Consider the following 25,761-nt stretch of genomic DNA (forward strand, 5'->3'; position numbering starts at 1 on the left):
GCCAGAAGACAGTGTCGCATCCCCTGGAACCAGAGTTAATAGACAACTGTGAGCCACCATGTGGGTCCTGGAAAGTGGACCTGGGTCCTCTGGAAGAGTAACCAATGTTCTTAACTGCTGAGCCATCTCTCCAGCCCCTACTCCTGGCTTTTTGTGGGGGTTCTGGGATCTGAACTCAGGTCCTCACACTCGCATAGTGAGTACTCTTACCTACTGAGCCATCTCTCCAGGCTGCACTTTCAAAACAACATTCTCAGCATGTGCCACTTCTGTATTGGGGGCTCACACTTTAGCTCTCTCTGTTCCCACATAATCATCTTGTAGCCGGACACTCAGCACCCAGATATGGCCCATATCCCCAGGGCCCACTGATATTCTAAACCTGCTTGCTCTACCATGCCAATCCCCTGTGGTGGACACCATGATGAAGCCCCCTTTGCCTTGACCCCCAACTGACTCCAGTGCGCCCTCAGGTGGCCAGCTGCCTCTGATGCTTCTCTTTCACTAGATCTGTGTGTAATGCACTATTGACAGTGCTATAATAAAATGATAATAAAACTTATTAAACCAGATGGACAGTTTCTTTTAAAAAAGATTGAGTTTTTATCTCATTGAATATATAAATAAATTTAGAGACAACTGAAATTACTAACATGGAGTTTTCCTTCCCAAGATCATATATAATGCTTTCAGTAAAATCCCATCCTTTCATTATAGGTCTTTCCCATATGTATTAGGCTTTATTCTACACAGCTTGTATTCTTGTCATTGTAAAAGCCATTTTTTAAAAGTGTGTTTTTTTTTTTTTTACCACTGTTGTTACTGTGTGAGAATTCAGTATTTTTATTTTCTTAAGAGAGGATCCTAAAGTTTGAACAATTGTTTGTCTGTCTATCTATTTATTTTGGGACAGGGTCTCATGTAGCCCAGGATGGCCTCAGACTCTCTAAGCAGTGGAATCTGACCTTGAGCTCTGATCCTCCTGCCTCCACATCCCTCCCCCAGAGTACTGGGATGGAATCACCAGCACTGGTTTATTCTGGGCTGGAAATAGAACTCAGGGCTTTGCATGTGCTAGGCAAGCTCACTACTGACTGAACCAAATTCCAGCCTCAGCAGATCTTTATGTTAGTGAAGAGCAGGCTGGCTAAAGCCTCCGAGTGGCTATGAGAATGTTTCCACTCTTCTGATTTTCCAGGACACAGTGACTGTGTCATTTGAGAGTCCCGAGAGGTGCATCTTCCCTGTTGCATGTGGCTTTGCCTCTCTAACCATTTGGTCCTTCCACTTTGGCTGAGATCTCTTCTCTACAATAGATACAGTCTTAAATAGAGATGGTGATGATGAGCACTGTTGACCTGTTCTTTAATTAATTAGTCAATTAAATCATGGTAACAGCAGGGATGGAGTCCAGAGCTCTGAGCATGCTAGGCCAATGCTGCGCCACTGAGCTGCATCCCCAGCCCTTGTTCTTGACTTTGATGTGAAATGTGACAAACGTGTCAGCATCAGAATGATTATAGATGGTGTAACAGGTTAAGATAAAAATCCTTCTGGTTTCTCTTTTCTAAGAAATCTCTCTCTCTCTCTCTCTCTCTCTCTCTCTCTCTCTCTCTCTCTCTCTCCCTCCCTCCCTCCCTCCCTCCTCTCCTCCTTCAGCATAATGGTTGTATTAGTCTGTTTCCTGCTTCTATAACAAAATACCTGAAGTTCAGTAATTTATAAAGAAGACAGGAGGTTTTGTTAATAGTTTTGGAGTCTGACGGTCCACAACTGGACAGCTTTATGGACTGGGGTTTTGATAGCTTTTTGATAGATAGTATCATGATTGTGGGAACTTGTGTGGAGGGAGGAATCTCATGTGAGACAGAAAACTGGACACCAAGAAGGAAGAAGCTGTTCTTTCATGGGCATGCATCTGTATGTGCTATGTGCATGTTTGTGTGTGTGCAGATCTATGTGTATGTGTGGTTTGAGAACATGTGCATACATACGGAAGGCAGAGGAGAACCTCGGGTATCATCCACTCTGTTTTTAGAAACCAGGTCTCTTATTGCCCTGGAACTTTCCCGTAGGCCAGGCTGCCCAGGCAGTGAGCCTCAGGTATCTACCTGTTTGCCTCCTCCATGCTGAGATTACAATTGCACACACCATGCTTGGCTTTTAAAAAATAATGTGCATATATGTGATAGGGGAGTGGCTTCTGGTTAACCAAACTCAGGTCCTCATGCTTGTAAGGTGACGACTTAACCTGTTGTGCTGGATAGTTTTGTGTCAACTTGACATAAACTCGAGTCATCTGAGAGAATGAACCTCAACTGAGATATTGCCTCCATAAGATCAGGCTGCATTTTCTTAATTAATGATTGATGGGGAGGATCCAGCCCATTGTGGGTGGAGCCACCACCTAGGCTGGTGGTCCTAGGGTCTATAAGAAAGCAGGCTGAGCAAACCATGGGGAACAAGCCAGTAAGCAGTATCCTTTCATGGCTTCTGCATCAGCCCTTGCCTGGTTTGAGTTCCGCCTTGGCATCCTTCTGAGGACTGTGATTCAGGGTACGTAAGCCAAATAAACCCTTTCCTTCTCAGGTTGCTTTTGGTCATGGTGTTTTATTGCAGTAATAGTAACCCTAACTAAGAGCCAACGGGGCTGCCTCCATGGACCTGGTGAGTTTTTGTTGACTTGTTTTCATTTTCTGTTGCAATTTTTTTCTGTCAACCAAATCTTACAGGCTACTTATGTCCCTTGAGTCCTATCTTAATCCCTGCCCCTGGCCCCTTGTAAGGACAATGCTCAGTGATGACCTAGTCACCTTACCCAACAGGCCTCACTCCTAAAGGGTCCCATCGCCTCTTAAAAATGTCACACAGCAGACAGGTTTCCAATGCATGACCTTTCGGGGGACACATTCACACAACATCCAAACCATAGCAAATACAGAATAAATGTTGTCATTCTCCTTTTTTACTGCTGTTAAGATGATCAAAAGTTCCATGTGGTGACGTGATTAGTAGTATTTATAGAATCTACATTAAGATGCATTTGCAATAGAATAAGCCAAATGTAGTCACATGGCTTGGTTACCTCACAAGATTAAGCCTGCTTTGCTTGCAGTTTTAAGAGTGGAGTACACTCTTCTCCTCCTCCTCCTCCTCCTTCTTCTTCTTCTAAAAGATCTATTTATTTATTTTATGTATAGGACTACACTGTAGCTGTACAGATGGTTGTGAGCCTTCATGTGATTCTTGGGAACTGAATTTAGGACTTCTGCTCGCTCCAGTCAACCCCACTCTCTCTGCCCTGGTCCTGTTCTCTCTGGTCAGCCCACTCGCTCAGTCTGTGCTCACTCTGAGCCCAAAGATTTATTTATTATTATAAATAAGTACACTGAAGCTGTCTTCAGACGCACCAGAAGAGGGTGTCAGATCCTATTGCAGGTGGTTGTAAGTCACCATGTGGTTGCTGGGATTTGAACTCAGGACCTTTGGAAGAGCAGTCAGTGCTCTTACCCGCTGAGCCATCTCACCAGCCCTGAGTGCACTCTTCTTTTATCATATATTATCCCTTACTAACCCTTATGTTCTCTTGGAGAGTAGTTTATTTGTGGTTCAGAGCACTGGCTTCTCTTGTACAAGACCCAGGTTCAGTTCCCAGCAGCCACATGGCAGCTCAGGACTGTCTGTAACTCCAATTCCATTGGGGCCAGCGTTCTCTTCTGGATTCCCCAAGCACATCACATGCATGGTTATAGGCTCGTTCATTCTGTCCACATTTCCAACTTATGTGCACAATTTCACATGTAAACTCTTTTTAAATGTTATTGTTGTTATTTTTAATTGTGTGTATTGTGTAAGTATGTGCCCGATAAGTGCGGGTGCCCTCAGAGGCCAGGGCTCTGCGGTCCCCTGGAGCTGCAGTTGCAAATGGCTGTGAGCCACCTAACATGTTTGCTGGGAATTGAGCTCAGGACCTAGGTGCTCTTAACCACTGAGCCGTCTCTCCGGACCTCACATGTAATTGCTTATGGTCTCTTAAAAAATCTGTTTCATCTGTACTGTTGTCTCCTCTTCAGTTTTCAGTGGCTCATTTGAATCTTTGTCTTTCTAGTCATGGTCAGCCTTATCTAAGATTCATTTATTTGATTAGTCTAATTGAAAAAAAATAATGATTCTCAGGGTTGCTGCCTTCTCACTGAGTCTTTGTTTCTTGCTTCATAAATTCTGTTTATCCTTCTTTGTACTGTGGATTTTACATTTTTCCTTATTTTTTTTAACCATATTTCATGTGGTTATTTGTTATGTGGTTCTTGTCAAGAGTATTTGCTTCCTCTAATTCATACTTTTAATGCATCCTGAACTCTTTGGTAGAGGTATTTAATGATAATAATCCAATTAAAAAGTTTTGAAAAGTTTCTATTATAGTTTTCTCTTTAATAAATGACCTAATTAGAAATGAGTATTTTAAATTTCAAATGTTTGGACATTTAAAATACCACATTGTTCTTGAATTCTAATGATTTTTTTTTCGTTGAATTTAGAGCATGTATTCTACATACTTATTTTTCTCTATTTGTTAAAATTTGCTTTATGGCCTAATATGTTTTCTTGGGAATAGAACTGTGACATCAAGCTAATTTTTTTTTTTTTTTTTTTTTTTTTTTTTTTGGTTTTTCGAGACAGGGTTTCTCTGTATAGCCCTGGCTGGCCTGGAACTCACTTTGTAGGCCAGGCTGGCCTTGAACTCAGAAATCTGCCTGTCTCTGCCTCCCAAGTGCTGGGATTAAAGGTGTGCGCCACCACACCCGGCCAAGCTTCTATTGTTAAACACACATGTAATGTTTACCTGTTGGGATTTAGTATGGTGATGGCCTCCCTCTCCCTCCCTCTACCTTCCTGCCTCCTGGCAGGTTGCCAACCTGGCTGGTTGCTGCCATCAACTTAACCAACATAGAATTATCTTGGAGGAGGGGAAATCAATGGAGGAGTTGCCTCCCTCAGCTTGCCTACAAGCAACTCTGTGCCTATCATAGGTAGTACCACCCCTGGGCTGCATAAGAAAATGGCTGAGCAAGCCATGGGGAGCAAGCCAGTAAGCAGCACTCCTCCATGGCTCCTACTTCAGTTCCTGCCTCCAGGTTCCTGCCCTGACTCCCTTCATTATGTGAGGTATAAGAAGGAATAAATCCTTTCTTCTTCAAGTTGCTTTTGGTCTTGGTATTTATCACAGCAACAGAAAGCAAGCTAGGATGCAATTTTTCCTATACACACATATTTAAATTATATGTATTTAAATTATGTGTATGTAAGTGTGTCTATGTGAGTCCGTGCATGTGAGTGCAGGTGTCTGGCAAGACCAGGAGGGGTTGTTGGAAACCTCTGGAGCCCAGTGTGTGTCCTCTGCAAGATCAGCAAGTGTTCCTAACCACTGAGAAATATTTCTAGCCCTTCCTCATGTATTTTGAGGCAACATTATCTAATGCATTCAATTATAAATATTTAAATATTTTAACTTTATATGATGATCCTCTACCCCAAATAATGCCTTTGTCATAAACTATACTTTATGTGATAATCTAGCCACCCCTATCTTAATGTTTCTCTCTTCCTAACACATTGTCTTCTACCATTGCCTTTGGTCTTTAGGTATGCAGCTGTATACATAATTAATTATATGCATAACTAGATTGACAAAATCTAATCAGAGTCTCCATCTTTTTTGAAATAATAAAAGTCTGTTTTTATTTTGTAAGAAAGTTCACTTAGCTTGAAAAATACCTTAAAGTTCTTTATTTTTAGAAAGCTTAATCTTCATATTGTGTACTTTTCTTTGTTGCAAATATTTGATGTATTTATTATTTACTATTATTTTTATAATGATAGTATTTCATGATGTTATTTTTAATTAATTAATGTACTTATTTATTTACATCCAGAACACAGCTTCCCCCTCCTCTCCTTCCAGTTCCTGCCCCCTCCCCTCTCCAGTCTCCACATCTTTTAAAATAGATTTTTGTTTATTCTTTCAGAATAAAAACTTTATTTTATATTTATTTATTTCATGCATGATGATGATGTGTTTTGATCGAATCGGTCACTTTTCCTTCCCCTTCAGCTGCTCCAGGCCTGCCCTGTCATGTCCCCCCTCACAGTGTCATGATGTCTTTTTTTAAGCCATTGAATCTAATTAATGCTGCCAGTAGGCATGCACCTGGGTACAGGGTCATCCACTGACTCTCCCTCTGCACCAGCCATGGCCAGCCAACAGCCCCCCAGCTGGGGCGTGCTTTCACAGCCACCCCTCACATGCACTTACCCCTCACACACACCTACCCCTCACACTCTCTTACCTTTTGATTGAAGAGCATAATTTATGAGTGCTTGTTGTGGTGATTGCCTGGGCTAATGCCAGAGGTCAACCTCGGGTGTCAGTCCCTATTTTCCACCTTGTCTTGAGACAGTCTTTTGTTCACTGCTGGGTACCCCAGGTTAGCTGGCACTTGGACTTCTGGGGAGTCCCCTGTTTTGCTTCTCATCCCCCTTTGGCAGCCCCAGGATTACAGACACCACATATCCTGCTTTTTATGTGAAGTCTGGGGTTCAAATTCAGGTCCTCCCACTGGAGGGTTGCTTTTGGTGTCCCTTTGGTATAAAACCTAGAGTGGCCACCTCCTGAGCTGCCCAGCTGCAGTGGGGAGGGGCCCGGGGAGGCTGGGTTAGTGTCCTGGCAGCCTGCCTGTGCAGGAGGGGCAGGCTCTCTCTAGGGTGCCGGGCTCCTGTTCATTCTGTGAGCAGAAGAGCTGCGTTCCTTCGCTCTGCCTCAGTAGACACTGGAGTCTGGGTTTATGCAAAGGCTCAGGGCAGTGCATCTGTGTTAGAAAGATCCTGTCAGACTTGAAGACTTTGGGGAGTTAGAACTCTTAGTGGACATTGGTGAGTTTGCCTAAGAGCACAGTGACTTCCTGGGGTCCTGGGGATCAAACTTGGTTCTTCAGACTTGGCAGCAAGTCCCTTTACCCCCTAAGCCTCATTGCTTGGGGTTTCTTTGTTTCCTTTTCAGCCTCTCCTCTGGGATCCTACGCCTTCTCACCAAGCCTGACTTTAGGGAAGAACTGCTGGGAACCTCTTAACTTTTGTTTCCTGGAAACACTCATGTTGCCCTCATTTCTTTTTGACAAGGTCGCATGAATCTCAGGTTGGTCTTGGACTTGCTATATAGCCAAGGATGATCTGGAACTTCCGGTTCTCCTCCTAAGTGGTGGGTTTGAAGGATTGCACCCCCATGTGTGGGGTTCAAACCCAAGGTTTTATTCATGTCCTTCAAATCCTAATTTGAGCTGGGCCTGGTGCATGCACTTTAAATCCCAACACTTGGGAAGTAGAGGCCAGTGGGTCTCTATTAGTTCAAGGCCAGCCTGGTCTATGTAGTTACAGGTTGGCCAAGACTACATAATAAGAGACTGTCTCAAAACTTAATAAATAAATAATGCATATATAAGTAAATAGAGATGATCACGCCTTCCCTGCCCTTTAAGAGCTGTAGCCACTACTTGCTGATTCCCACTGACATGTTAGGAACTCTCTTACCATCCACAACTGTAGGTGGCTTGTGTTTTTGTCTCTCCTGACTGCTTTGCAGAGCAGCTTGCTGGGTCTGAGTGTGGCTTACGTTTGTTTTCCTGCCTGCTGGTGAACCCTGTGCTTTCTGCTTCAGTGAGACCCCAGTCTTACTGGCTTTAGAAGATCTTGGTCTTCACCTCGTCACGATTTGCCTTCTCACGATTCTTTCCTTGTGCAACTCCAACAATTGGTGGCATGTGAGTCTCTCTTTCTTTCTTAGGATTTTTGTTTATTTACTTTACATTATGACTATTTGGCTGTATGCACGGATGTGCACCGCATACATACCTGTTGGATCCCCTAGAGTGGGGTTACAGAGGTTTGTGAGCCATTGTGTGGGTGCTGGGAATTGAGCTGGGTTCTATACAAAAGACAGTGCTATCAACCACTGAGCTGTCTCTCCAGCCTCTCCCCCATATAAAGGTGTTTTATTTTGAAGATATGAATGTGTGGTGTGTGTGTGTGTGTGTGTGTGTGTGTGTGTGTGTGTGTGTGTGTGTGTATGTATCTCTGTGTGTATATCTGTGTGTTTCTCTGTGTGTCTGTGTGTATATCTCTGGGTGTATGTATGTGTCTGTGTTTCTCTGTGTGTCTGTCTCTCTCTGTATCTGTGTGTGTCTGTGTATATATCTGTGTGCATGTGTGTGCCTGTCTGTAGCTCTCTCTCTCTCTGACTCTCTCTCTGTGTCTCTCTCTCATTCTCTCTCTCTTTCTATCTCTCTCTCATTCCCCTCCCCCCCTCTCTCGTATATGTGTGCCTGTATTGTGCATCTCTTTGTCTCTCTCTGTGTCTTTGTGTATCTGTGTGTGCATTTGTGTGTGTATGTCTTTGCCACATATGTGCAGGTGCCTACTGAGGCCAGGTATGATCCCTGGAAGTTGGATTTACAGGCGCTCACAAGTCATCAGATTCAGATACTGGGAACTGAACTCCTGTCCTCTGCAGGAACAGCATACTCTCTTTACCTGAGCTGTATCTCCTGCCCCAGGGCCATTAGTCTCTTCAGTTTTCATTGGTTTCTCTTTGGAAAACAATTACTTTTGTTTGATTTTATGTTATAGATGTTTCACCTGCATGTATTTCTATGCACTGTATGCATACTTGGTGCCTGCAGAGGCCAGAAGAGGGTGTTAGATCCCCTGGGGACTGCAGGGAACTGTGAACCATCCTGTAGGTGCTGGCAACTGAAGCCCAGTCTTCTGGAAGAGCAAGTGCTCTTAATTGAAAAGTCATCTCTCCAGCACCTCTTTTAAAAATTCAATATTTTAATCAATTTCTTGAGAATTTCATATGAGCGCACAATGTATTTTGATCATATTTACTTCCAACTAGTTCTGCCAATGTTTCCCAAATCATCTCGTACTTCCTACCAACTTCATGGTTTGCATGGATGGTTGCTTGTTGTTTGTTGTTGTTTTATTAACCCAATGAGTTCAGTTGGTGCTGTCTGTGTATTCATGGGACTGGGTCCATTTACTGACACATGGTCAGCTTGTCAGTGGCCACACCCTTAAAGAAAACTGACTCTCCCTCCTCCAAAAGCCACCAACTGTCCACAGATGCTCAGTGAAAGGTGGAATATACTCCGTGCTGGAATACTGAGTGGCTCCGTCTTGTTCAGGCAGCTGTAGCTGCTGTAGGTTCATGAATGCATCGGTTCTGTCATGTCTAGAAGACATCATTTCTGCTCTTTAAGATCCTTGGGGAATGTCCCTGTGCTGCCTCACCAGGGGACAATGAGCTCCTCCTGAGCTGGTGTGAACAACATTGGTTTCCACTAGGAAGCAGCCAGTAGCCAGGCAGCTCTTTGCACATCTGTGTGCCCCTGTTTATTTTCAGCCCCGCTTATTGCCTTGCTTCCTGAGAGTTAAGTGGAGCCATGCCTTAAAAGAATGTCTCAAGGTCAGAGAGATGGCTCAGTGAGTAAAGGCATTCGTTTCTAAGACCTCAGTTCTATCTCTGGAACCTACTTGGAAGAAGCAGAACACTGACTCTTTGTCCTCCTGAGTTGTACACCCGCACACAATCACACACACACACACACACACACACACACACACACACACACAGCACACACACATGCATGCACACACCACACCACACCACATCCACATATAATGAAATAAAAAAGAGCGAACAAATAAAAAGTATATTTTCATTCCAGAGACTGGATTTAGCAGGATAGATCCTTTGGAAGTAGAAGTCCAATGGGTGGGGACATATTTCACGATTGACTAAGTGTTTTGAAAACCAGTCTCTGCCAACAACGGGAACTTGCAGAAACAAGCCAGGTTTCTAGTCCAGTAAATGAGACTAGCGCTTGGTAAGCAGGGCCTCGTTATTCACCTCATGGGAGGGGAAGGAAGCTTCGCGTGGCCAGTGTGTCCGAGAGGAGGGCTAGAATGGCCAGTGTATCCAAGTTTGCACTGTGTGGGAAGCAGAGGCATTCTCTGCAGCTGTTGGAGATGTAATTCAGCAGAGATAAACTATCTGAAATTGTAGAACTTTTTGAGACCAACACCCAACACTTTATAGGCTTTTCAGGAAATATGCGGTTTTTTGTATATGTGTGTGCAGGGTGGCGGACAACCCTGACTGTCATTTGTCAGGCACCTTGTGTTTTACAGCCCAGACTGTGTTGTGGGGACCCCGCCCACTCCATCAGTGGCTTGTCATTCCTCTGCATAACTGCCATTCCTCAGTGGCCACCTCTGGCAGAGATTAATGTCCACCTTGGCATCCCTTCCATCTAATGTATGGCCAAATGAGCACAGGCTCCAGCCACAAAGGGACCATTGCCCGTGTGGTCCTATTGCCAGAAAGGAAAGCCTGGCTGTGTGCTGTCACTTCTGAGAGATGAGACAGGAACTGTGTCCACCATAGAGAGACTTTGCAAGTCCACTGCAGGCTGTGGCATTTCATCTCTAGAGTACTGAGTTGGGGTACTCTGGGACTTTACCTGGCTTAGCGTGACCAGTCTCCATGAAGTTGTTGACTGCCTGGGGAGATGCAAGATCACCTGCCACCTATGAGCTGATTGACAAGCACCCACTTCCCATCTGATAAGCAGCTGTGACAGCAACAAGGTGAGGAAAGGAATTTGTCCTGTTCCCGCTGTGGGTACCTCTGCTAAGGTGGGTACCCTTGCTACAGTGGGTACCTCTGCTACAGTGGGTACCTCTGCTGCAGTGGGTACCTCTGCTACAGTGGGCACCTCCGCTGCAGTGGGTACCTCTGCTACAGTGGGCACCTCCGCTGCAGTGGGCACCTCCGCTGCAGTGGGCACCTCCGCTGCAGTGGGTACCTCCGCTGCAGTGGGTACCTCTGCTACAGTGGGTACCTCTGCTTCAGTGGGTACCTCTGCTACAGTGGGCACCTCCGCTGCAGTGGGCACCTCCGCTGCAGTGGGTCCCTCTGCTACAGTGGGTACCTCTGCTGCAGTGGGTACCTCTGCTGCAGTGGGTACCTCTGCTACAGTGGACACCTCTCCTGCAGTGGGCACCTCTGCTACAATGGGTACCTTTGCTACAAGGAACTGTCTCCCTCCAGAGAAAGACGGAGAAGGCAGTAGATGTCCACCAGCTGGGACTACTTGTGATTTTCAGTGTTCTTCCTGCTTGCAGTCAGCAGAGAATTCATTGGTCCCCGTTATGCTGGATTCTCTGCTTTGCCTCCAGTGGTCCTCTCTGTGGGCTGTAGCTGGCACCAGTTCAGGTCGTAGGCCCTGTTTCTAACATGGAGTATTGGCTGCCCATACCTTCAAGAAGCAGCCAGACTCTTCAGTGTGACACCTCTGCCCATTAACAAAAGGGTTTTTGCACTGGGTTCTGTCCCCTTTTCACTTAAGGACCCTTATGACGCTCTCCCTGATGGGAAGAGGGACATCTCATCCTGTGTACTTGGGCCAAGCCTTCTTCCTTCCCTGTGTCAAAAGATGCTTCCTGGCCCAGGGGAGCCAACAGCTCACTCAAGCTCCGCAGGATTTAGGGGTCTGGCTCTTTCCTAACTCTTTCCTCATAGATGGACGTCACAGGGCTGGGAGGATAGATGCGCCATGCCCTGGCTATGGTCTGACCCTCTGTGTTTTGAGCAGTAAAGCCCAAACTTGTAGCTTTGGCAGAAAAGCCACCCCCAGTTGTTTTGAATTATAAAACAGTCTCAGGATTCCTGAGACCGGCAGATAACCAAAACACATGTGTGCACATGTGTGCACGCGCACGCACGCACACGTGCACACGCACATGCACACACACACACAAGCATATATTACATTTCTCCTATACACACCTGTGATTAGGTCTAATTAATAAACCAGGCCCCAGGAAAGCTTAATAAGAATAATAAACAAAGGACAATTTTAACTATTGTAATAAAATGAGGTCTCTTTAAGAATTCAAAAAACAATATTTGAAGACTTTTGTAGTTGAATGTAACTGGGAGGGAGGGAGGGAGGGAGGGAGGGAGGAAGGCAAAAACACGGGGAAGGGGGCTGTGGAACCCCCTGAAAAAGAGCATGGGGCCACTGTGTTTTCTGGGTGCTCGGAAGGTAGGTTCTCTGCCTACAGGCAACAGGGTAAATGAAAAGGGGTCCCTATTATTCTTCTCATGGATCAGTTTAATGAAGGCAGGCCTGGGGCACGTCCAGGGGAGGGTGGCCCCAAGAAGAGGATTCGATGGCTATTCTCTGCAATCTCTAATGCTTCCCTCCCCCGTGAACTGCCCTGACAAGTGTCCACTCCACGGAGATGTCCAAATTAATGACGAGAAGGCGAGAAGGCACAGTGATTTAAAGGAGGGTCGCCACCAACTTGATGGAGAGAAAACAATTATCCTCCTGAGGACCAGGTTCATTAATGGCTCCGGAGAGGCGGTGGCTTCACACCTTCGCAGAAGGATCAATTTGCAGGCTCCGCGGTGACTCTGGACTTTCAGGGGGTGGGGAACAATCTTCTCAGCTCAGCTAGGATCAGATGGGGCAGCTTCAGACCCTTTCCTGAAGAAAGGACAGACCTGAAAAAGCTCAGATTCCAGGGGATCTTGCTGAGCCTCCCTACGCACGCCCAGGGAAGCAGCAGAGTCCACACCTGGCCCCCTGTTCACTTGAGGCTTCTTTCTTAGCCCTGGGATGGGGGTAGGCGGCACCAGACGCAATTCTTGCCCCAGCTTTGCACCAACTTTAGGATTTAGCTAATAAGGAACATAGAGATTAAAGGACAGAACCCAACAAAATACAGTTTCTCCTATACCAGAGTGTCTGTCTGCCTCTGTAGATACCACAAGCATGGGATCTGCTGTTCAGTGTGTGGCATTTGCTTTGAAATGCTTACGTTGAAATATAGGGACCCACTTTTTTTTTTACTAAGTAAGAATAATAGCAAATCCTATTATATGTGAAATATATGTGAGTACATATCACATGTGTGGGGTGTCATTCTGAGTATGTCAGCATACACCTGCACCCCAGGAATTAGGATCTCAGCCACCCACGCATATATCATCACCCCACTGTGCAGCATCCAGAAAAGAGACCCGAACCCAGCTCAGGGCCCCCCCCCCCACAAGTCGTGCCTGTCTCCACTTCCAGGGCCTCACACGTGGCTTGTTTTCTCCCCCTGTGTGTGGTCGGCGGGCAGCATGAACTTGACAGCCCCGTCTTTCTCCCAGCCCCTGCGGATCTTGGTGAGTCTGCGGCTGAGGCAGGGCAGGAGGAAGAGGCCCTTGGCCAGGATGATCACACAGGGCAGGAGCAGCGTGAGTGTGAACGTGGGCGGCAGGTAGAACTTGTAGTGGTTTTCCTCAAAGGCACGGGTCCAGCCGTAGGTGAGTGTGTGCATCGTGCTGAGCATCAGGGCCACGAAGCCCAGCGTGGACTGTGGGGAGAGAGAAGGCAGGAATGAGAGGACGGCCCATGAGGCCAGGACACCTCTGGGTCAAATCCCAGCCCCCCCCCCCCATACCAGCTTGGAGGAGTCGGTCTTCTCATTTCCCCATGTAAGTTCCAGGGATGAACTTCAGGTTGTCAGGCTTGGCGGCAACTGCCTTGACCACTGAGCCATCTTGCTGGCCCTGGCCACCATCCCCTCCCCTACTTCTTCTTCTTGACAGGGTGTCTCCTCTTCTGGTCTACCCTCAGACTCAGTCTGTAACTAAGGATGACCTTGGCCTCCTGACCTTCCCACCTCTGTCTCACGGGTGCTCTGTTGGGGAGAGAATCCCGGGCACTCAAGGCTAGCTCTACTCCTGAGCCACACCCCCAGAGCCCTCTGCTCTTCTTCTCTATGATGCTATGATTGCTTCCTAAACTAGCCTGGTCGAAAACACACCAGGCTAAAGGCATATAAAGACTGACCCCAGCAGATCCGACCGACGGCCATGCTTTCTGTCCTCTCCTTGCTTCTTCTCTTCCAACAATGCTGTTTGGAATTCTGATGACTCCCAGAAAACTTTTAAGTGGAATTACACTGAAGGAGCTTAAGAACAAAACACTCCACTGATTTTATGTATATTTTCACATATATTAGAATAGAAACAAGATCTGCTGGCATATCCAAGCCAGAATTTTACAGATAATACCTAGCTGAGGTAAGGCTGGATTATAAAGGAAATCCATTATAAATTGTCTTAAGGAGAAATGCCAAGTAGTTAAGTATGGTGGTGAGCTCGAGACAGAGGGAGAGCATCATTCAGAAGGTCACGCCTTATGATGGTCCAGGTAACATTGCAACAAGCATTTTCCGAGGGCTGTCCACTGTCTTCATGGGCACTGCCTTAGTGTGTGTGTGTGTGTGTGTGTGTGTGTGTGTGTGTGTAGGCTGAGGCTAATGTCAGGAATCATCCTTGCTTACTCTTCCACCTTATTTATTGAGGCGGGGTCCCTCAGTCAAACCAGAGCTTGTTGACAAACCTAGTCTCACTAGCTAGCTAGCTTAGGGTTCCCATCCCCACTGCCTGAGGTTGGAATTGCAGACATGTGGCCCCCATGTCTACTCAGCATTATGTGGGTTCTGGAAACCAAAACTCTAATCCTCAGGGTATGTGTGTGGCAAGCATTTTAACCAATGATCCATCTTCCTAAGTGCTCCCACTACATTTTTTTTTTTTTAAAGATTTATTTATTTATTATATGTAAGTACACTGTAGTTGTCTTCAGACACTCCAGAAGAGGGCGTCAGATCTTGTTACGGATGGTTGTGAGCCACCATGTGGTTGCTGGGATTTGAACTCCAGACCTTCGGAAGAGCAGTCGGGTGCTCTTACCCACTGAGCCATCTCACCAGCCCCCCACTACATTTTTAAAGTGCAAATAAAATCCCCACATGCGGCCAGGCACATACCTTTAATCCCAGAACTCAGGTGGCCAGCCTGGTCTACATTACGAGTTCCAGGACAGAGAAACCATGTCTAGAAAAGCACCCTACCCTTAAAAAATAAACCCAAATGCAGTGAGACCCCCCTGCCTCTCTCCATCTGATTTTATTTCTGAAAAATCAGTCAATCAGAGGCTGGTTTCGAACCGATGCTGCACGTTAATATCACCTTGGAAGCTTGGGGGAAACGCAAGTCAGCCCCGCCCTCAAAAATTCAGATTCAACTGGTTTAGGGTGGAGCTCAGTCATCTGTTGTTTTTCAGAGTTCAGCAGATGATACAAATGTGTCACCAGGACTAAGCCACTAATTCTGGAAACCCTCGTACCCACACCCTTCTAGCTGGAGGTTGAGGAGCCCACACAGGGCCCCAGTGCCCAGGCTGGTTTATTAGTGAGGGCCCAGCTCCAGCTCCTCTTCAGATCCTGCACCACTGGCCGCACACAGGGGCAGTGTCTCCTGCATGGTCCTATGAAGCAGCAGTAAGAACTCACTGAGGCCTAGGATGTGGCCTCATGGGAGGTCGGGTATCTCTCCCACGGATACACCCTGTGTTTGACCCTCATGGGGCAGTGTCTTAAGCACTGAGGGACAAGCATGCTGGCCCAGCAAGGAGACCTGCCCGGGGACCAGCAGCTACAGCCAGCACCTCCTATATCGCTCCTTTTGTTTTCTGAGTCAGCTCCGTGATACACGTGGCAGGAATCCTAACTTTGGGCCAGTAGTTTCTAGCCAGGGCCGACAGCCAGAAAGCTTTTAGATTTTCCAGCCCTGTTGGGAAGCCTGGATGTTTTCAGAGAATTTGTTTTCCCTAAAATTCTCTCTGTCCTTGGGAACAGGTTTTAACATTTCTAGAGGACCAAAGGAAATTAGAAGGAAAAGTGTTGTCAAGAAGCCATTAATAACCCCAACCCTGGACACGCACACCAAGCTGGGGCCATTTTTATTACACAGAAGCTTGTTAGCCGTGGCTCCTGCTGGCACTCAATTACTACAGCATGGAGGGGCTTTGGCCATCACTCACCAAGTCGGGGTCAGGCTGGTCCTTGTCATTATTTCAGGCGGTGCCTGCATCAAGCAAGGTCAGAGGAATCGCCTGTAACTCAGGGACAGAACTTGGGGTTTCATGGCTGCACCCTGGTTTTTGCACAGTTGCATTATGTACTCCTAGACACTTTACAGTGTTATAGAGTTTAACTGATAGGGAGAGTCCAATACAGCTGATAGCAAATAAAAACAAACACCCCTCCCCCCAAAAAAGAAACACAAACCAAAAACATTGAAAAGCACTCTTGAGGGCTGGGCATATAACTCAGGAGTAGACCGCTTGCCTGACATGTAAAAGCTCCTGGGATTTATCCCCAGTGCCTCATAAACAGAGCATGGTGATGCACACCTGTAATCTCAACATTTGGAGGATCAGAAGTTCAAGGTCATCCTCAGCTATATAGCCAGTTTAAAGCTAGCCTGGGCTTCACGGGATCTTGTCTCGAAAAAGAAACACGCAAAGGGAGGAGCTGTGGGTCTAACTCAGCTAGTCAGACGCTTGCCTAGCATGCACAAAGGTATCACAGTACCACACACATGCATGGGATGACCCATGCCTGATCCCAGCACTTGGGAGCTGAGGCAGAAGGGTCAGGCATTCATTCAATGGTTTCCTTTACTACACAGCTCAAGTTTGAGGCCAGCCTGGACTAAATGAGACTCTGTCCCCTCAAACTGAACTGAAACCAAACCAAACCAAACCAAACCAAACCAGATCAGACCAGACCAACCCAAACCAACCCAAACCAACCCAGACCAGATCAGACCAGGTCAGACCAGACCAAGCCAAATCGGACCAAACCAAACTAAACTAAACATAACAAAACAACACCCGAATCACCTTGGAAACAGAAGGTTAAATGCAGGCCTATGGGATCTTTTAATGGCGTCAATATTTCAGTGGCTCTCAGATCAGCTAAACAAAGCATTCCAGGCTCAGGGGTTGGCCCAGGGGTTGGACCAGGGTCTTGAGAACACCAATAGGTTTCTCAATCCGATAGTCCTCACTGCACGTGAACTTGACATGAGTCAAGGCCAGCTCTTCCCTTGGAAACCTCCCAGCTGTTATTGGGCACAGAAAGCCTGCCTTTTACGCGTGTCCACTCATAGTCCTGGGTGGGGACAGGGACAGGGACAGGGACACGATGAGACAGAAGCTCCAGAGCATGGAGATAAAGTATCTGGTGAATCAGAGTGGCCAATGGGTGCTTTGGAACTGATCCTGTGTTCCTGCCACTGGAGGGCAGCACGCACGTTTACGGGTCACCTAGACTTCCAGGCTGTCCCTGAGCATCTGAGCAGGAAGCCTGATCTCTCTCTCTCTCTCTCTCTCTCTCTCTCTCTCTCTCTCTCTCTCTCTCTCAGGAAGTGCGTTGGTTGTGCTTTAGAACCTTTCCCCGATGGTGGCTGACAATAAGAGTTTATGATGTATTTCACATGCCCAGTGGACAGCCAGGCATAACATAGTGAGAGACAGAGACAGAGACAGAGACAGAGACAGAGACAGTAGCCGTTGGGAGTCAGGTCTGTAGCATGCACCTGTAGTCCCAGAGAAGAGGATCTCGGAGCCCAAGAGGGCAGTGAGACCCTGTCCCCAGCCTAAGCAGAGACAGATGGCTGGTGCTTTTCAGAGATAGAGGGGTGCGACCAGACACCCCAAGAAGAGGAGCAAGGTGCTTTCCCTTTTCCTCTCACCCACCTCACAAACATTTACGACATTAATTTCATTTTTCAGGAGTGCAAATTGAAGGCTGGGGGCAGGGACATGGTCTGCCCACATGCACAGAGCAGGTGGTGCTGGAACTGGCCTCAGGGCGCCCCGGCAGACCCTCCTCCATACTAGGGCCCTCAGGAGAGGGGGCTGAGGTTCCTGAGGCTAGAGCACAGGCATCAGACACCCACAGATGAAACCCTGCCATTTCACTCGCTTCAATATGTAAAGCAAAGCATGACTTCTGGAGCCCTAGCCTGCTTTTGCTAACAAAATCAAATCCACGGGCTTCCTGCAGCAGCCAGAGCTGGAGCATGTAATCTACAGCTGCTTAAGGAAAGAACTTTCTGGAAAGGGAAGCGACCCACAGCCTGTTTTAATTGTGACCAAACCACATACCCGGGATACTTGAGGCGGGAAGAGAAAAATCCAAGATTTGGGTATGAGACAAACAGGGATTAGTCCCAGATCAAGAAAAGTCCTTTCCTCCCCGCCCTCTTAGGCCAGTGTGCGTCAGCTCTGAGCCCTCTTCCAGGTGCCTTCTGGGAAAAGCAGAGCCTTGAGATTCACAGCCATGCTTTAAAAACCAACCACAACTGTTTCGTTCTAAGGTACACTAAGTGTCCCTAGTCACAAAGAATTAATTTGGATTACATAAGAACAGTATTCTGTCATTGTCCCTCTGAGTTCTTGATGAACAGAGAAGCTATGACAGGTTTTGCTTGACAGTGGGGGTTGGTATGAGGCTGTTCTCGGCCCTGATACAACTGGCAGGAGCCAGGATGAGACAGCCTCCGTTCACTGGAGGGACGAGTTGATCTGCAGGTGCTGACCCTCCTGTGTTTTATGAAGAATAGCGGGAGGTGCCCAGGGAATTTGAGACAAGTCCCCAGGTGGGTGGTGTGCTCTGTCACCTTGATACCAACTGCATCCTGGGCCTAGAGTGCCACCTGGTATGCGGTGTGTGCTCAGAGTGGCCACTGCCTTGAGGAATGCAAAGGAGACCCTTCCCAGTAGCATTGGCTCCTTGAATGTTGGCAGCTGTCAGCTGAGAGACAGAATCAATGTGGCAGTGTTCACAGATACCTGGATATCAGAAGTCTGTGTGTATAAACTACACTAGAGTCTCCAATATGTCAATGTATACCATGACTCTCTTAGGGCAAGTAAATCCATAATCTATTGGAGGACTATCATTTATCTGTCTGTCCATCTGTCTGTTTACCTATCACCATCAATTCATACATGCAATCATTCATCTCTATGTCTACCATCTGTACCAACATGGATCCACTCTATCTATCTATCTATCTATCTATCTATCTATCTATCTATCTATCTATCTATCTATCTATCTATCTATCACCTGTCTATTTGCCTATGTATGTATGTATGTATGTATCTATGTATCTATCACCTATCTGTCTATTTGCCTATCTATCTATCTATCACCTATATATTTGCATATGTATGTATGTATGTATGTATGTGTCTGTCTATCTATCTATCTATCTATCTATCTATCTATCTATCTATCTATCTATCTATCTATCTATCTATCTATCTAACCATCCATCCATCCATCCTATCTATTTACCTATCTAGTCTATTATCTATCTATCTATCTATCTATCTATCTATCTATCTATCTATCACAGAGATTGAAGCATGAGCCTTGCACATGCTAGGCAAGTACTCTACCTGTAAGTGACACCCTGGTCCTCATCCTTTTTCTCTGGATTTTTCCAAGAAACTGCGCCATTTAGGAAACACTGCTTGATTCTATCACCCAGCAAGTCTCATACTTAGTTCCCACCTGCCCCACATGGGGACGGGTTACACGTTGAGCTGAGGGTGTGTGCTGGCAGAGTTTCCAAGCTAAGTCACAGCTCACTGCTTCCCATGTACACTAGGATCCTGCGATGACTCTGTATGGAAGCACTGTGTCCCCTGAGTAAGGTCAGCCCCAGTTCCATGCTCTGTCCTCCATTCTTGTCAGAACCTCTATGTGACAAACACCCCAGGGTCAGAAAGATGAACTTGTCCTGAGCAAACTGAAGCAGGATCAGAAGGCTGGGAGACCCTGCAAGGTGGGGAGTTTTCAGCACCTGACCCAGTGCCCTGCCTATGACCAGGAGCCAAGCTGCAGCTGGCTCTAAGGGGAATCTGTGTTACCTGCACGAAGCTGAACTCCTTCCAGTTGAGGGAGTTGGCAATGGACGGGAGCGAGGTGACCGCCAGCAGTGACAGCATGCCCAGGGCCAGCACACCCAGGGACAGGTATATCTCCATCCGCCAGACTTCTTCCTCAACCCAGAGGCGGCTCTTGTTGGCCAGGACCTGACAAGAGAAAAAACCGTGACCACTGTAGCCGAGGCTGGCACCCTAAAACACATTGACTAAGCACCAAAGGACAAGAGAGTCACAGTTACGTTCATGCTCTGCCGGATGGCTAGCATGTGCTGTAGAGATGGCTCGACAGTTACAAGCACTTGCTCTTGCAGAGGAGCCAGGTTTGGTTCTTAGCACCCAAGTCAGGCAGTTCACTACCACCTATAACTCCCACTCCAGGGGCTCTGACCCCCTCTTCTGGCCTTCAAGAGCTCTTGTACTCATGTGTACATACTCATACACGGACATATACATGTAAATAAAAATACATCTATTACCTGGATGGTGGTAGTGCAGGCCTTTAATCCCAGCACTTGGAAGGCAGAGGCAGGTGGATTTTTGTGAATTCAAGGCCAGTCTGGTCTACAGAGTGAGTTTCAAGACAGCCAGGACAGAGAAACCCCATCTCTAATTAATTACTTAATCAATCAATCAATCAATCAATCTTTTTAAAAGTTATTAATCTCTTGGATACTCCTTAAGACAGAGAGCACTATGCACCCATTGTAGGGATCAAGGACACAAGACAAAGGCTGAGTTACTTTCCCAAGTCATGGCTCCCTCTCTGGCTGCTGGCCAAGCATAAGGGTCACCTCAGCTTATCTGGTAAGAGATCAGGGAGATTGACAGGACGAACAGACACTCAGCCAGGCCGGTGGATCACTGGTTCAAACCTAGCCTGGGCTACACATTGAGACTCTGACTCCTAGCTCAACCCCACCAACCAAAGAAATATATGTTCTGTAAGCCTGGCTGCCCCACATTGTTTCCCAGCACCCACGGTGCAGGACAGTGGAGAGGAACAGTTTCAGGCTGCAACCCCTCTCTGTGACCCACAGCTCTGCCAGCTGCCTCCCCTCCTAGCCTGATTCAACCTGCTTCATTACTGGCTTACACTGAGGGCACGCAGTGACACTCGACAACATCCCCCTCCCCTCTCCATACTCAAACCCCTCAGACCTCCTTCCCACATGCATGTCCTTCTCTCCGAGGCACACAGCGCTAGCTCAACCGTTGCCAGGTAACGGACTGACATCCCTTCCCTGGTTAGTTAAGCAAGCACTTAGGAAGACCCTACTGTGTGCTAAGCCCGGCGGACACGTTCTGTCATAAGTGATGTCTCCCTCTGAGCTGCAGGGATGCAGGTCCATCAGGGATGCTCTGGCAACCCCGAGGAGGTCTCCCTCCTCACCACTGGCATTCCCTGACCCAGCGCCGGCATGGGGAAGAACTTAGATCAAGGTTCTTCCATTAGGACTGTTGTCATGCCCCATCTCAGCCCTGAATGCTCTTGCTTTTATCTACCAGTAAAAAAAGCAATAAAGCCTCCCCTGAGAACAGAGGACTAAGCAGGCTGCTCTCTGCCTCTCCTAACAGAGTGAGTCAGTGAGTCAGGTGTGTGACTACTTCAGGAGGGGAGAAAAAAAACTCACATAAGCCCGTTACTGCCATAAAATATTAAAAATGAATCCAGGGGCTAAGCAAAAATGGCTGCAAAGCTCAGAAACTAAAGAAACCAAGAAAATGCCACTCTGCCTGTAGAGTGTAAACTGATGGCCTGGCTTCTTTTTTTTTTTTTTTTGAGTCAGGGTCTCATATAGCTCAGGCTGACCTCCAACTCACAATGTAGCCAAGGATGACCTTGAACGGATCCTCCTTCCTCCACTTTCCAAGTAAGTGCCATGACCTCAAACTTGCACCACACTGCCAGGTTGCATGCGGTTCTGGAGGGAACCCTGGTCTTTGAACACGCTAAGCAAGCGCTCGACCAACTGAGTGGTGGCACCACCAATTCCTCTCCTCCCCCTACTCCCCGCTCTGTATTATTTTAGGGTAGGCTTCTTCATATTGGTATCTGAAAGCCACGAGAGGACCAGGAGCTGGGAGACCTGCTTCTTTCCTGGCTGCCAGCCATGTGGGACTTTGAAACACTGTCTCTGGACCTTTCTTTACTTGACAAAGCCAAAGAAGCTGGGATTTTGCTGGTAATCACGATGTGGTCAAATCAGCTGGAGCAGCATTTGCTCATGAGGAGAGACTGACCTGACCTTACAGAGGGCACAGGTTCTTGCTGTAGCAGCCCCCAAACAAGACTGACTCATGGCTGGTGGTGGTGGCTAAGCAAGTCATCTCCACGTGGTCTGCTGTTCATCCATTACTCATCTGCTCGCTGAGCTCGGGTGGTTAATATCACAAGTCCGGCTCTGTATAACTGCAGTGTAGTCAATATTGACTTGCAAAACTCGTGGCCCCACCCCCTGCCCCGCAGTGATGAGCAGGGAACATGCCTGGGGGGGGGGCGGTTGCGTGTTACTGAATGTGGAACTTGGCAAGTAGGCCAAGCTGCTGGTCAGAGAGCACAGGGATCTGTCATCTCTGCTGCATCCCCAGCATGGGAGGGCCGGCAGATGCCATCACGCTCAGCGTTTTCATATGACTTCTTGTGATGGATCAAACTCAGATCCTCACACTTGCAAGGCAAGCCCTTGGCTGAATGACTCCCCAGGCCCACAGTCAGCTAAATGTTATCTGGTGATCCCACACTGGCTAGCTAGGGAAAGCTGCTTGTGGGTCAAATGTTGCTTTCTACCTCGACTTCTAATCTGGAAATGCATCTCTATGAAGCACACGGGCAAGTCCAAAAGCCATGCCAATGGCAGTTAGAGATAGTCATGATGCTGTCAGTAGATCTCGAAGGCCTTGACCTTCCAGTCTGCACTGTCTTGGGATTCAAGGAAATCTTGGAGGGGTTCTCTGTGCCCATGTTAATGTTAATGTGTTCTCTATTCCCATTGCAGCAGCCAATGTGAGCAGTGGCCACAGGGAGGCACTGTCCTAAGTGGCCAACAGCAGACAAGGGTGACTGCTTCCTGCAGGTAAGGCTTCAGGGACTGGATATAACATTCCCCACCACTATCCAGGCCTGGGACCCAAAGGTGCAGTCAATCAGTGGCCCACCTGCCTAAACATATCCAGGTTGAATCAGCTCATCCCTGCCAGGCATTGGCGTGCTAAACCCCAGTCTTTGTGATGAGAGTCATCTCAGACATGTTCCATCAGCCTGGCTCTATCTTTGAGACTTTGGCAAAACAGCTGAATCCCCTTTAAGGGACAGACCATGTCCTGTAAGGGTGAGACCAATCCACCAGTGCCATCTGGGCCATGACGTTGGCATGAAGGCAACACTGCATTAATATAACATCGAGGAAGGTCTGGGCCAGGCAGAGAATTTAGACGATGGCATAAATTAAGAGGGAGGGGTGGGGACTCAGTCAATGGCACAAAGACCTCAGTTATATCACTTGACCCTATATAAAAAAAAGAAAAAATCTGGACATGACACATGCTTATAACCTCAACATGGGGAAAGCAGAGACAAGTGGAACCCTAAGTCCCCCTGGACAGACAGCTTAACCCACTTAGCAAGTTCCAGGCAAGTGAGAGACCTTGTCTCAAGAAACAAAACGATCAAAAAGTCCCCTAAACAGCAAAAACAAAAACCAAGGTGGAGAGTACTTAATGGTCGACAACTGTGGTGGTTTGAATATGCTTGGCCCATAGGAAGTGGCACTATTAGGAGGTGTGGCCTTGGTGGAGTGAGTGTGGCCTTGTTAGAGGAAGTTCATCACTGTGGGGGTGGGCTTTGAAGGCTCCTGATGCTCAAGCTCTGCCTCCTGCAAAGACAGTCCTCTCCTGTCTACCTTCATATTAAGATGTAGAACTCTCAGCTCCTCCTCCAGCACCATGTCTGCCTGGATGCTGTCATGCTTCTCACCATGATGATAATGGACTGAACCTCTGAAACTGTAAGCCAGCCCCAATTAAATGTTGTCCTTTACAAAAGTTACCTTGGTCATGGTGTCTCTTCACAGCAATAAAATCCGAACTAAGACACCAGCCTAGGCTGTCCTCTGCCTGCACATGCAGAGGCACACACAGTTATGTGCATAGACATGCATGTGCACCTGCACACAGATGAGCACGCACACACACACAGAGAAAGGGAATTAGGCAGTTGGGGCTGGGGGGGCAGTGGTTTCCTTTGCGCACTGGGAGTGGGTGGGCCTTTTCTTCCTCAGCTCTACCTGAACACCTGCCTACACAGCAGAGAGGGCTGAACATCCAGGGCTCCAGCCCCTGCACCCGCCATCTCCTGAGCAGGACACTCTGTCTGAATCCCATTCAGTAGTACAGGGTCCCCACACTGGGAAAGCTCCCTCCTGTTTTAGAAGAACATATCAACCTGGACTTGATGGTGGAGGTCTGTAAGCTCAACTACCTTAGGAAGTCGAGGCTGTAGGATTATAACTTCTGGGCTTCAGAGTGAGCTCAAGGGTACCCCCAAGCAACTTAGTGAGACCCTGCCTCAATATTTAAAAAAGAATACCAAAACAAAGCGAAAAGAGGTTGGGGATGTAACTCAGTGGTAGAGTACTTGTTTAGCTTGTGGGAGACCCTGAGTTTTATCCCTAGCACGATAAAACAACAAACAGCAGCAACAACAGCAGCGGCAACAACAGCAGCAGCAACAGTACAGGGCAGCAAAACCATTAACATTAAGAAAGATGAAGACTTATATATCGGGACCCCAAGATAAAAGAGCTCAACACGTGTATTGATTGCTCTATTTGTATTGATTAGTTAAACTATTTCATCATTTTGTTTTTTGAGACATGGTTGCATGTAGCACAGGCTGGCCTCCAACTCAGTAAGTAGCCAAGGATAGCCTTCGACTTCTGATCCTCCTGCCTCCACCTCCTGAGTGCAGCTTTTTTACAAGCATTCACCACCACCTTCAGTTTATGTGGTGCTGGGACTCAAAGCAGGGTTTCACACGCATGTCATCACTCTCCTGGCTGAGTGACACACACCCTCCCAGCCCAGTCTAGGTTCTAATCAATGATGAAGGATGAGCCTGGAGCTCTGGCCTTCAGCCCTCTGTGCCACTGCATTCCAGCTGAAGCCTTTCTTACTCATACCTGTGGCAATAGGACCTTATAGAGCAAGTGCCTGGAGAATGAATGAATGAATGAATGAATGAATGAACTAAATTCTAAGATCATTTACTCAGCTGTTAATTTGGCTTGTTATTCTGCAGAAAGTAATATGGGCACCATCATGGCTCTGGTATAGAATGGCCAGTTCTAGTTCCCAACACTGCTGTGTGTCTTCAGTCTACTTACACAACCTCTCAGTGCCTTGGTTTTTCTCATTCTGTAAAGATCAGTATAGTACAGCCCTTGCCTTAGGGAATGAACGGGGGAGGGGACAGAGGAATCCACCACAGCTTAGTATAGCTCTTCTAGCGTGCCGGGAGCACAGAGAGCTCCTTTGGAAGAACTCGTGACTATTATTTTTTCCCTTCTCAGCTCCAGCCAGGACCTCGCTCCTCTGAGCAAAGCCTGAGCCACAGAGGCTGCACCAGGTGCCTGTGGATGGGAAGATGGAGGCTTCAGAGAAGCCACAGTAGAGAAGTTGGAGCCTGAGGTGGGCAGGGGGTAGAGGCCGGTGGACCAGCAGCAGCGTGACCTCTGTGCCCATTGGTGAGCATGTCAGGGAGGAGCCTTGCCTCATGGGGTCCCTGTACCCTGAGCAGCTGCTGGAGCTAGAATGAGGGTGGGTGACACGT

At 47.4% G+C, this 25,761-nt stretch overlaps 1 protein-coding gene across 3 annotated transcripts in view; it reads right to left on the reverse strand.

Moving 5' to 3' along the window:
• Positions 1-11,982: 11,982 nt before the first annotated feature.
• Steap3 (STEAP3 metalloreductase) overlaps positions 11,983-25,761 on the reverse strand; it is a 42,418-nt gene continuing 28,639 nt past the window's right edge. For 2 of the 3 annotated variants that reach the window (XM_029539205.1, XM_029539206.1), the window contains exons 4-5: positions 19,917-20,081; positions 12,066-13,488 (exon numbers count right to left, since the gene is read on the reverse strand). In XM_029539205.1, coding sequence (XP_029395065.1) covers positions 13,207-13,488; positions 19,917-20,081 — 447 coding nt within the window. In that variant the 3' untranslated portion in view covers positions 12,066-13,206. Of the gene's footprint in view, positions 13,489-19,916; positions 20,082-25,761 lie in introns of all 3 variants that reach the window. The other variant, XM_021198645.2, reaches the window with a different exon arrangement.

This window comes from Mus pahari, chromosome 5 (genome assembly GCF_900095145.1).
Source record: "Mus pahari chromosome 5, PAHARI_EIJ_v1.1, whole genome shotgun sequence".
NCBI lineage: Eukaryota > Metazoa > Chordata > Mammalia > Rodentia > Muridae > Mus > Mus pahari.